This window comes from Schistocerca serialis, chromosome 2 (genome assembly GCF_023864345.2).
Source record: "Schistocerca serialis cubense isolate TAMUIC-IGC-003099 chromosome 2, iqSchSeri2.2, whole genome shotgun sequence".
In the NCBI taxonomy this organism is placed as follows: domain Eukaryota; kingdom Metazoa; phylum Arthropoda; class Insecta; order Orthoptera; family Acrididae; genus Schistocerca; species Schistocerca serialis.
Window position 1 is genome coordinate 722330007 of NC_064639.1, and position 13613 is coordinate 722343619.

Consider the following 13613-nt stretch of genomic DNA (forward strand, 5'->3'; position numbering starts at 1 on the left):
ATCTAATGAACAAATACTAGAAAAAAATGCTTAGAAAAAGGGACCTTAATTAACCTGATACACAGAAGAAAAATCAATTCGAAACCTAATAAAACATAGTAACTTCAGAAAAAACATCTTGGACATAAAATTGTGGAGGGTGCGGGGGGTGTGAAATCAAATCAACTGGCAGGCTGAGAAGATCCATAATACACAGTGTTATCTGTGGAATGAATTGCAGCAACTACAACTAAATGGTACAGATGTCATGGGACAGAGAAGGATGGTTATGTAAACAACGTGTTGTCTTTAATGTCTGATGATGGATCATTATCTTTATTTCTCACTATATACTTATATCATCTCTAAACTGGATGCAGCACAGTGCTTGACCATTACCACTGCCATTTCTTTGTTGCTTCTCATTCTCACAAGTAGGTGTGTCTCATTCTGGGAGTCCAATGACCTGCCTTTCCTCCAACCTATCCCTCTTTCCACCCTCAGGGAGGAACTAGTAGTTCCAAAAGCTAGGAATAGTTGTTTTCAGTTTTAAATGTGTGTACTGGCCTCAGTCGAAATTTGCTCCTGTAAAGTAAATACAGACCAACCATTCTCTCTATCTGTATCAGTGTATAATGCTCAATCAGTAGTTTGCCATGGAGTGTTCCCCCCCGCCGCCCTGGTGGCATCGACCACTTACAAGAAGAGAGGAAAAGTCAACTCCAAATAAAAACTTGCATGTGACTTTTCAGGATTTCCCAATGAATCTGTCACAAGTACATGTCTCAGGTTTGCTGCTGAATAATATTATGCGAATCCCACAATACTTCATTGATACAACTCAAATGAACTCCCTCTATCCAAATATTCAGTTCACTATGGAAGTGGAACAAGATGGCATCTTACCATTTATTGTCATGGATAGAAGACAAGTTGACGGTACACTGGGACATAATGTCAACTGCAAGCAAAAACACACAGAGGTATATTTTCAGGTCACAAGCTGTCATCATCCTGCACAATGCGACAATGTCTTACACACTCTGGTTGACAGAGCGTATGTGGTTTCAGATACCGACAGTCTGCCTCGTGAGCTACAACACCTAAGAATGGTTTTCCAACAGAACAGCTATTATGATAGACAGATACACAATGCATTCCATTCGAAGCAAGTTCAATGCAGGGATGTGAATGAAAATGTGAGGCATCTATTGCAATGACATTCTTGCCTTATTTTGCTGGCATGTCTTCAAGCATATAAAGAATCCCAAAACACATGACCTCAAGTGCGTTTTTTGTCCACCAGCAAAAGTGAGGAAATTGTTGTGTTTGGTCAGAAACAATCCTTAGGAAAAGTGGCATATATAAAATCCCATGACAATGTTTGGCAGACACATTAAACTATGCAAGAACATTGTCTTTAATACCATTGTCATACACACTTGGGCCAACCTGATAAATAAGCCATAGTGGAGCACTGCCTGAACACAGGACATTGCATTTTTTATGAGCAGACTGAAGTTTTATTCTCCACATCATTCTGGGACTGTGTTTTCAAGGAGGCAATACATATCCATAAGGCAGGCAATCTCATCAGCACAGATCCATGTTTTCAACTAAATGCCACCTGGAATCAAGCACTGGCTGCCATTAAATTAAAACAGGAGAAACAAGAACTTCTGATTCATGAGCCAAACACAGTGCACATTGCAGAGATTTAATTCTTAACCACAGGAGCATTCGGTAGCACTATCACTGCCCACAGTGCATTTGTGGAAGCTACCGGCAGGGGAAACTACAAACGCTGCTTTCATCCAACTGTGAGCACCTTCCCAGGCACACGTATTTCCTGTTTCTGGCCCCCTAAATTTCAATGTCGGTGCGTGAATATCATCAGTCTTGCAGCAGTGAAACCAGCAGCTACCACTACCTGAAGATGTCAAGCAGTTGTATCAATGAAATATTGTGCGATTTGCACAATATTATCTAGTGGCAAACCCAAGAACTGCATTTACAATACCCCTATATGCTTAACATATCCTGATTGAAACTGCAATGTTTAAGTTCTCTAGAGGCTGCTTGCTACTGAATGCCTTAACTCAACATTCATTCATAACCTCAGCACATAAGCCTATTTTGCTACTCTTTGGAAAGTTATTCTACATTAGCACATAAAGGTGGTCACTGAAACACAAACAACTCATTCTACCTTTTTATTAACTTAAACTGAAAAGATGAAAAATTTCATATCATCTGATGGTTGAAAATATTTTTTAATGATAAATTCCAGTGATCATAACATAACTAGTCAGAAAATGGAAACATCTTAAAGGGAAACTGCTGTTGGTATTCTAAACACTCATACTCTGAATAAGGTACATTTAGCACTCATACTCTGAGGAAGATATAAGATGAACATCAACAAAAGCAAAACAAGGATAATGGAATGTAGTCGAATTAAATCAGGTGATGCTGAGGGAATTAGATTAGGAAATGAGACACTTAAAGTTGTAAATGAGTTTTGCTATTTGGGCAGCAATATAACTGATGATGGTCAAAGCAGAGAGGTTATAAAATGTAGACTGACAATGGCAAGGAAAGCGTTTCTGAAGAAGAGAAATTTGTTAACATCGAGTGTAGATTTAACTGTCAGGAAGTCGTTTCTGAAAGTATTTGTATGGAGTGTAGCCATGTATGGAAGTGAAACGTGGATGATAAATAGTTTAGACATGAAGAGAATAGAAGGTTTCGAAATGTCGTGCTATAGAAGAATGCTGAAGATTAGATGGGTACAGCACATAACTAATGGTGCTTAATAGAATTGGGGAGAAGAGAAATTTGTGGCACAACTTGACTAGAAGAAGGGATCGGTTGGTAGGACATGTTCTGAGGCATCAGGGGATCATCGATTTAGTATTGGAGGGAAGTACGGAGGGTAAAAATCAGAAGGAGACCAAGAGATGAATACAATAAGCTGATTGAGAAGGATGTACGTTGCAGTAGGCACTGGGAGATGAAGACGCTTGCACAGGATAGAGTAGCATGGAGAGCTGCATCAAACCAGTCTCTGGGCTGAAGACCACAACAACTCTGACTAATGAAAAACTAAATCTTCATAACTTGTTAACTACCTTAAAACAACAAACCAATGAAAGAAACTAGTACACCCTTATAAAACTTCCTTAATTAATAAAAAGAGAAATGTTTATAGCAAGTCAAAAGTTCCTCTCTCATTCCACATGCTTCTCGCACCTTAAATCTTCTTTTAAATCTACCAAATATGTTTACTTAATTTTTTTTTTTTTTACACTGTTCTTCCACCTAGTTCTGCTGCATCACTCAAGTTACTCTAGAGTAACTTCAAGGCTATGAAATTCTTGAAACTTACTTGCATGGATGTACTGATGCCATTGGTGGTCCTGGCATATGCGGATGTGTTTCCATTGTCACTGTCTTCTTAGCATGATCCTGGCTAACATCTTCATACATCTGTTCAACTGTTAAAGGCTTGCGTTTCTGTTTAATGGTAAATACAACATGAAAAATTATATATGACACTTAACCATTGAGTTCTTGTTAATGGTATGTGTATTTACTTAAGGCTGGTATTCACCTCATCGTATCCAGAAAGCCACAATCTTGGTGTCTGATAGTATTTATCATATGTGATGTGCAAGTCATAAGTTCTTGTGTGAATAATTTCACCAGCAGAAGCTTCCATTTCTTTCGTAGTGTTATTGGAAGCAATTACAGTATTCTGAAATTTAAAGAAGTTAAAATTAGCACCCAAGTAGCAGCTATTGTACATGAAGATGAAATGCACAAAAGAAATTACTCTGTTTATGCTATTGACTTTTCATTTGTCATACATGCTCTCAAACAAATTATTAGTGAAGTAGTAAATAAGGCACCAATAATGCTAAGGAAGAATGTGGCAGTAAAAACAATATGTAGCAAACATTTTCCCCAATGTTGTTAAGATTCTAAGCACCAAGAAATAGTCATTTTGTGGGACTCCCACAGACAAGAAAGTGTAATATTTAACAGTACATTGTATCCCTTTACACATGAGCAGAGAGTTTTTGTGCCAGTTCTTTCTTTCCATATTTTACATCAATCACTTGGATGCCTCACTTCCCTAAAGAAAGTTCTCACACACACACACACACACACACACACACACTCACTTCACTCTGATGCTCAGTCTTGGTTTGGCACCCACTTAGAATGGAGCTCCCATTGAATGTTATCACCAGCTATGAAGTTTGCACAGTTATTAGATTTCTGAATGTAAAAAGTGTTAAACTGGTTGAATTTAATTACCAGTTGATGGAGGTGAATGAACAGTTGTGCATGGATGTCACAAACATTGCCAGTGGTAAATTTCCAGTGATATGGTCACAAAGAGTTGAGAATATTAGGCATAAAGATTGAAGGATCACTCTGGATGCTCTCTGCACTTTGTTTCCTGAAGCACTATCCACAGGCTTTTAAAGGGAAACTTGTAATGTCAGAATGTGCTTGCAAGGTGGGTACTGCATATTTTGATAGATCACAAACAGCAATAGGTTGATTCTTCCTGTAAATTTCTTCACCCCTATGCAGACAAAAGGGACAAAACCTGTATAGTTCACTTTAAATCTGAGAAAAAACAACAGTCACACGAGTGGTGGCATCCCTCTTCACTCAAGTTGTGAAAAATTGAACATATTTTGGGACCAGAAGGGGGTACTGTTGGCCAACTTTCTACCTGCTGCATGAGGGGGGGGGGGGGGGGGGGGGGGGGAAGGAAAAAAAGAAAAACCACCACTGACAGGTACAGTGAAACATTAAAAAAAAAAAATAAGGCAATTCAGAAACAAGAGTGAAAGCATTCTCCACAACAGCATCCATCCTAACATGGACTGTCAAACCATCAGTCTTCTGCAGTCTTCATCATTGTCACCCACCCACCATACAATCCAAAACTGGCACCAAGCAACTGCCACCTGTTCCCCGAGTTGAAGGAATATTCGTCTGTGCAGCGGTTTTGCTCCAGTGACAAGGTGAACGATGAGATTCGATGCTTCCTGAAGGACATGGTAGCAGTTGGTATGACATGGGCATTATAAAACTGCCAGAACATGCACAAAAATTTACTGATGTTACGTAGAAAACTAAAGCATTCTTCAACTTATAAAATTATGCAATGTTCTATTATAGAAAATAAATAGTTGTTTATATATAAAAAATGTAGAAGACATTACTTTTGGAATTGCCCTTGTACACTGATTTTTTTTCGATTTTCAATCGAAGTGCACCACTTTTTTCTAAATTTCAGTATGGACTATCCCAAAATTTTCACTTGGCCTATATCTACACTTCAGCAAAATATGCTATCAGCCACATTGATGACGTTCTCCTGTGGTACAGTTACCTATAGATTCCTCCGTTTATATGAGGGCTTTGTTTTAATAGAGGCAGTGGTCCTATTGAAAGAACCTGTCTCTGGAAAAATCAGAAGAATGCACATTGCAGGTGGCAGAAATTTATATCCAGCAAAAATGAAGAACAAACTGTGTGTTATGATGTTAAAAGATACTATAAGATGGGTTCCTACTCTGCAAATTGTCAAGTTTAATGACATAATATTAGTTGGTTTCCATGGGTTTTTATTTGCTGAACAAGGTTACAAGTGTCCGGCTTTTCTTAGCAGAACACCACCAGCTCGATAATGGTCTCAATTCAGCACGGATGGGATCCACAAGTTTCTTCAGAAATGTCATACCCATCTGGACCCACTCATTGCTGACGCAGTCCCATAAATCTACCAAGCTGTGGGGATGTTGATTATGGCGTTTCACCCCCTGCTTTAAAGAGTTCCAGATTGAGTGATTTAGCAAGCCCTTGAGGAGCTACAGCATTCCTGAGTATTCCTCAAACCAGGTACATATGTTTGCACCCCTGTGAACACGGCTGCTGTCATCCTGGAAGATTTGAATACCCACAGCACACTCAGCTCGATGTAGAAGGAAGGGAAACACTTGCTCATCAAAACAGTTTAAACAAACGTCTTGGCCCATGTTCATGGTAACCAGAATGAATGTTCCCAAGTCATGGTACTAAATACACTTCCAAAAAAAGATAAAACTACCTTCGACCTGAACTACAGCCACCATACTCTGAAGCTTTAACACCTCACTGGGCCACTGGTGCACTCAAACCTTGCATCATTTTAAAAGGTAGCAAAGTCATGACTCTCGTGACCACCCTAAGCTTCTTTTAATCAGCTAGGGTCCAGTTTTTCTGTTGTTCATCCCATTTCTGTGAGCCACAGCCTGCTGTGAGGTTTTTGACTCCAAATGACATTTCACATAGTTCCATTACTGGTATTCTCTTGGAAACTGGTTGAGATGGACCTGCATTCACTGACAGCAGCAATTTCTGTACATTTGAAATTAAGTATGTGTGACATTGGTCTTCAGAACCTGTCACCTAAGATCTTTTTACAACCACTGTTCTTATACCGTGTTACATGGTTGTGAGGTTACACCATTCCCTGTCAACACGGACAGTAGATGTTGATATACCAACATACTGTTAACTTTATTCACAATCAGGTCATGGGCATGGGCATGTAAAACATGACAGCACCGTTCTGCCATTTTGTCACATCTCCACATCTCCCCATCATACTCTACTGATTCCACAAAACCAGATGGCACATACGCACTACTTCACTGCCATAACTTACAGCAGCAGAGGAGGGTCACAATGATCTCCATCTGCATCACTCTAAAGCAATCAGTGTGTTCTTCTAAAGGCCGGCCGGTGTGGCCGTGCGGTTTTAGGCGCTTCAGTCTGGAACCGTGTGACTGTTACGGTCGCAGGTTTGAATCCTGCCTTGGGCATGGATGTGTGTGATGTCCTTAGGTTAGTTAGGTTTAAGTAGTTCTAAGTTCTAGGGGACTGATGACCACAGATGTTAAGTCCCATAGTGCTCAGAGCCATTTTGTTCTTCTAAGGGGGTGGGTTGTTCTGGGGTCTAATATTATATCCAGTGAGCCTAATGTTTGAGCAAAATATTGAGAAAATGAGAAATATATAAAAAGTGAAAGTGTCAAAAGGGAATATAGGTGTCTAAAAAATGAGACTGACACAAAGTGCAAACTAGCAAAGCCGAAATGTCTAGACAAGAAATGCAAAGTGTAGCAGTGTGCACAACTATTGAAGATATAGATGCATCTGCAGCCTGTATGAAAATAAAACTTTACAGAAACGAGGTGCAACATGTATGAATATTAAGGACTCAGGTGGCAAGCCAGTACTGAGCAAAGAAGGGAACGCTGTAAGGTGGAAAGACTACATATGAGGGTGGTTTGATAAGTCTAAGAAAAAGAAACAAGAAAAAATAGTCTGCTTTGAGGGATATAAACCAAGTCCAGCAATCCTCCAGCTTTTTCATCCCATCAGAGAGGGCTAAGTCTGGTGAATATGGTGGATAAGGAACCAATCCATGCACTGTCACCATTGTTATTGCTGATGTCTGGGATGGTGCATTATCTTGATAAAATAGCACATTTTTGCATGCCAACCTTGGTCTTTTTTTAGCCAACTTAAGTTTCAAAAGATCCAGCAATTGAGCACGTAGGGTCCAGTTATAGTTCTGCTGTTTTCCATGTATCTAATGAGGATTATTCCTTGGGAATCCCAAAAAACAGTGACCATCACCTTTAACAGCTGACAAAATTGTCTTTGCCTTCATTAGTGCACTTTCACCAGCCTTTGTCCACTGTTTTGACTGCCATTTTAACTCTGATGTGTAATGATGGATCCAGGTTTCATTAAGTCACAAATCGGTGTAAAATTTCTTTTGGACGGTGATTAAACATCACCAGACACGAGGTTGAAATGCTGTGCTGGATGCGCTTTTGATCAACTGTGAGCAATCACAGCAACCACCCCACACACAGCTTCTTTGTAGCAAGGATATTATGCACTCGCTCAGTTGAGATGCCTACAGTCTCAGCAATCTCACAAATTTTTATTTGGCGGCCCTGTTTTGCCCTATCACAGATTTTCTCAATGCTTTGTGGTGACCTCAATTGGGCAGATGGGAAACACTTCTCCCTTGGTGCTTCTCTGAACACATTTAAAATTCATTCATCAAAAAGTAAAGGGTTTTCAATGACAGTGCACAGTCTATGTGAAATTCATCCAGTTATGTTTTGATTTGTATGGCAGTCCAGTCCTTCACATTAAAATGTTTAGTAACAGCACAAAACTCTGTTTTCTCCACTTTCAATTGCTGTTGACACACTGACCAATTCAGATGGATGTCAGCAATGAACTGTGCACTATACATTGTTGAAATTCTTTATATGATCCTTTGAGTAACACCAACAAAGAAGGCACAGTAAAAATGTTCTGTTCTTTCATGGAAATTTACCAGACTTATCAAACAACCCTCATCAGGTCTATATAATGGAGATAAATGTGAAGACATTACTATAGAAAGGCAAAGAGACAGCACTTGAATATATGATGGGAGATATGATTACTGCAAGATGAAGATCTCAGTCCTTGGAGTAAACAACATTCCCTCAAAACAAAGCTATTCCACTTGTATATAAGATGTATCAGACAACCAAAGTATCCTCAGACTTAAATAAAAATATATAATAATTTCTCTTCTAGAGAAGGCAGGTATAAATATTACCTAATTACCAGTTTAATAATTCACAGTTATAAAATACTGATGAACACATGTAGCCATACTGATCCTATGACTTGTCTTAAGAGAGAGACTGAAGAGAGGCAAACTTATGTTTGTGACACTTGCAAACTTAATGAAAACTTTTGAAAGCATTTTAAAGCAGACTGCAGTTGTAAGTGTCCAAAGGACATGAAAGTGAAGCTGGAGTGGAGAAGGGAGTGAGGAGGAGGTCATAGCCTGTCTTCCACATTATTCAATATGTACACTGATCAAATACTAAAGGAAATCAAGGAGAAATTAAAAAAGAGAATCAAAGCTCGGGGAGAAGAAATAACATGTCTAAGGTTTGCTGCTGCTATCTTAATTCTGTCAGAGATGGCAAAGTGTTTGGAAGAACAGTTGAATGGTATGGACAGTTCTCAAAAAGAAGTTGTAAGATGAATAGTAACAAAAGTAAAATGAAGATAATGTATGGGATGAACGAATTAGATTAGGCAATGGGACACTAAAAATAGTAGATGAGTTCTGCTATTTGGGCAGCAAAATAACTAATGGCCAAAGTAGAGAGGATACAAAATACAGACTAATAATAGCAAAAAAATTATTCATAAAAAAGAGAAATTTGCCAGCATCAAACCTAAATTAAGTGCTTGGCAGTTTCTCCTAAAATTATTTCTATGGAGTGTAGCCTTCCATAGAAGCTTTTGAGATGATGTGCTGCAGAAGAATCTTGAAAATTATATGGGTGGATTGAATAACTTATAAGTAAGTACTAAACTGAATAGAGGGGGAAACACAAATGTATGGCACAACTACACTAAAAGAAGATAGCAGTTGATAGAACACACCCCGAGTCATCAAGGAAGTGTCAATTTGCTATGCGAGAATGAGAGAGGGAGAGAGAGAGAGAGAGAGAGAGAGAGAGAGAGAGAGAGAGAGAGCATGTGTGTGTGCATGCCTGCACACACATGTAGGTATGTAAAAACTGTAGTGGAAGAACAAAACTCGAATACAGTAAGCAAGTTCAAATGGATGTACACAGTAGCAGCTAGAACAGATGGAGAGGCTCACACAGGACAGATTAGTGTGGAGAGCTGCATGAAATCTGTCTTCGGACTTAAGACCAAGACCAAGACCAAGACCACGACGACAGTAACAACAACAACAGCAGCAGCAGCAGCAGCAGCACTGAAATGATGTATGGTATTCAGTGGATGAAATTTAAATTGAAAAAGTCTGCACTAGTTCTAGTTAAGTGGGTCTTTTACGGTGGTTACTGTTATTTTCTTTCGATTCATGGGTGGAGAGTTAAAAATTGTGAAAAAGATTCACTTGGATAGTATATACAATGGACTGGGTCTTCCTCATGTAATTATCAAATTGGAATACCTGTCTACTGACAAAATAATCATGTTGGACCTGATGAAGACTCAAAGACTCACTCCATTAACAGGAGATCGTAGGAACACTAATGAGCAAAACTGGCAACTCTAAATTCATGGAATATGGTAGCAATTTAATCACATGTATATTTTCTTTTAGAATGTACAGACCGATCTTCCTGCCTAAGAAACAGAAGCAGATTAGTGCAGTACATGATATAGGAGCTGATCTACATAGTCAAAAGCCAAGGAGTGTGATAGATATACAAGACAAGATTGGAAAGTAACATACAATAATTTTAGTACCAAAAAGTTTAATAGGTAATAAAGGAAATCAAAAATAAACTTACAACTTTTACCTACTTTTCTACATAGTCACCAACATTCTCAACATATTTCTCCCATTGTAGTACCAGTTTCAAGATGCTCTGTTCGTAAAAGTTCATTTGGTTGGACTACAGCCATCTGTGGACTGCTGATTTCACTTCCGCATCTATTGCAAAGCATTGGCCTGCTACGAATTTCTTCATGACACCAAACAGATGAAAATAAGTGGAAAGTCTGGACTGTTTAGTGGATGCTGGGCAACTCCCACCCAAATTTGTTGATTTTCTCATGAACAGGAGCAGCAACATGTATGTAAAGAAATTTGACATTGTCGGCATTAATGTTGTGGCATTTGTCACAAAGGGCATGACACAACTTAACCACAGATTCAATGTAAACTGCAACATTCCCAGTGGTGCCATGTTCAGCAAAGTTCACCAATAACATGCCATGCACACCCCAGAACACTGTCACAAGTACTTTTGTACCAGAATGAGCCACTATGATTTTCTTCATACTGGAGAACCAACACGTTTCCAGACCAAAGAGACCTGCTCGGTTTCAGGTGTGTTCTGGTATGCCCACGACTCACCACCAGCAATGATTCCTTTCAGAAAGTGATGCCATTCTGCGGCATAACACATTAATTTACTGGCCCCTGTTGCTGTCCCACATACACACCACATATGTCTCTTTGAACTTCATTCAATTTATGCCCTTTGGCCCACAAATATTGAACTACATTTCACTGCTCTTAACAAGCTGATGATAGTAACATGCGTACCATGTTTGTTTCGTAGTTCAGATTTCTCTCACTAGAGGTCCACATGGAGGGGAAAAAACCCAACTCTCTCTGTAGTGCAAACTTCAAACTATATTGTCGTGATATTTCAACATTCCAGCTGCAATCTAGGGAAGAAAAAAAATTACTGTACTTTACTTTCCAATCGATCCTCCCTCATATAATATCATGGCCATTTTTATTGAAAATGTAATCTCAATTCAAGATGTCTGTTTAGAATGGATGACAAGTGGCCATATTACATCACAGGCAAAACAGAGAGAATGTACTGTAGACATATTTGAATAAACTTACTTAGCAAATTCTGAGAAATTTAGAAAAGCAGATTTTTCTTTAACTATGCAGTATCCAAGATAACATTTAATATCAATGCAGGACAGAAAAAACATGCCATTTCGATAACAGAGTAGTTTCCAGTAATTTGATCATGACAAGCTCTGGGTGCATTGAATCAATACACAAACTGCCTTTACTTCCCTTACTGTTTACTGGAGCTGTTGCAGGACTTGTGTAGAAAGAAATTTCACTAATCACTTACACAGAGCAAAGAAGGCTGGTAACCTGCTAATGAACTTGATAATATTTACTTCCAAGGGAGAAAATCCAAGCACTTGCTGACAGAAACACTTGAAAGTAGCTTCTGGAACTTGTATGTTTGTTCCTCAGGAAGGAAAGACGAATGGGTCAGATAAAATTTAAATAAAAAGGAGAGGTCACAAGATCAGAAGTTGAGAGCAACTCCAACCCTTGGGAGGACATAAAGGAGCATACAAGTTCCAATAGCCAAGTGTAGTTTTTTCTACTTTAGAACGTTTTTTACTTGAAATTTTATCCATATTTGTTGTATTTTGTTTCCAAAGCACAAATGAGTGCATCAATATGTATTTTATGATCTACAATCAATCTATCATCTACAGTGCGCGCACACGTGTGTGCACGCGTATGTGTGTGTGTGTGTGTGTGTGTGTGTGTGTGTGTGTGTGTGTGTGTGAGAGAGAGAGAGAGAGAGAGAGAGAGAGAGAGAGAGAGAGAGAGAGATAGGTAGATAGATAGATGCAATAAATAGTATACTTCCATTTCTAATAAATTTATTATTTACCTGATCCTCCTCATCCAGTAAGCCACTCTCTTCAAATTCCTCCATATCAACTGGTTCTTCGTCGTCATCATCATCATCATCATCATCATCATCGTCGCCATCACCACCACCACCACCACCATCAGCACTACCATTGCTATTGCCACTTGGATTAGAAATGGGTTTTGATGTTTTTCCACTGGCTGTTAGTTCTAAAGCAGCAGACTCTGTCTAAATAAAAATAAAAATCTCACAAACTGAGCTCATTACACCAACAGTCTTTGTTAAATGAAATAAGTGGAATTTCTGTGTAAAGAACAATGTAACAAAAATCATGGCTTCAGTCATTAAATCACCATCTTTCAGACATGGCTAATGACACAAGATTAACACACTGCCCTTTCCCAGTGTACTCGGGAGTTACTCTTGATAGGACACTGTCATTCAAGTGGCACATTGAGAAGAGCAGGGCAAAAGTCCAATCACGGAATAACTAACTTGGCAAGCTAACAACATCAATATGGGGAGCTAATCCATAAGTTTTACATACCACCACAATGGCACTCTGTTACTCTGCTGCGGAGTTTGCAAGTCCTGTCTGGGAGCGGTCACGTCACACAAACAAACCGGACACTGTCGTGAACCAGATGTGTAGACATATTAGTGGATGTCTTAAGCCAACAAGAGTAGAACACCTACACTCATCAGGAATTGCTCCACAAAATGTCCGACGTTGAGTAGAGAGCAGAATTAAACAAACAAAACAGGTTCAAGATCAATGTCATCCGCTACATGGGTAGCGAATGGTAGTAAAATGCCTTAAGTCAAGAAGTAGTTTTCTCCACTCAACCGAACCATTCACAGATCCACCACAAACTTCTAGAAAAAGACTGTGGCAGGAACAACAAGAATCTACTCACGATTCTGAGGAAGTGGTGCCACCAGGTTTGGAACTTGAGTAGGAGAGATGGAAAACCCTGAACAGGATGCATTCAGGAATGGGCAGATGTAACAGAAATCTGCACAAGTGGGGTATTAGTGAAAGTGCTCTGTGTCCGTGTAGGAACATACAGACCATGAACCACCTGCTTCGATGTCCGCAAGTAAACCATCCAAGAGCGTGCACGGCCCAAGACCTGATGGCATACAGCGAAACAGTGAGGGCATATGAGGACTTCTGGAAGAATGAGATACGAAGCAGAGACTGAATAATATTTTATTATACTGTATATAATGTTCCATGTATTTTAATTAAATTAGCATTGTAATATTGTAAATTTCATAGCGGACAAATTATTCTATAATGTGTGAATTTATTGTAAATTGTTTGTAGTACGCATGTGAAATATA

General features: G+C 39.1%; 1 protein-coding gene across 3 annotated transcripts in view; it reads right to left on the minus strand.

Moving 5' to 3' along the window:
* LOC126457916 (ubiquitin-like-conjugating enzyme ATG3) overlaps positions 1–13613 on the minus strand; it is an 85190-nt gene that overhangs the window by 22428 nt on the left and 49149 nt on the right. For all 3 annotated transcript variants that reach the window (XM_050094605.1, XM_050094604.1, XM_050094606.1), the window contains exons 4-6: positions 12285–12494; positions 3593–3736; positions 3368–3495 (exon numbers count right to left, since the gene is read on the minus strand). In XM_050094605.1, coding sequence (XP_049950562.1) covers positions 3368–3495; positions 3593–3736; positions 12285–12494 — 482 coding nt within the window. The remainder of the gene's footprint in view (positions 1–3367; positions 3496–3592; positions 3737–12284; positions 12495–13613) is intronic.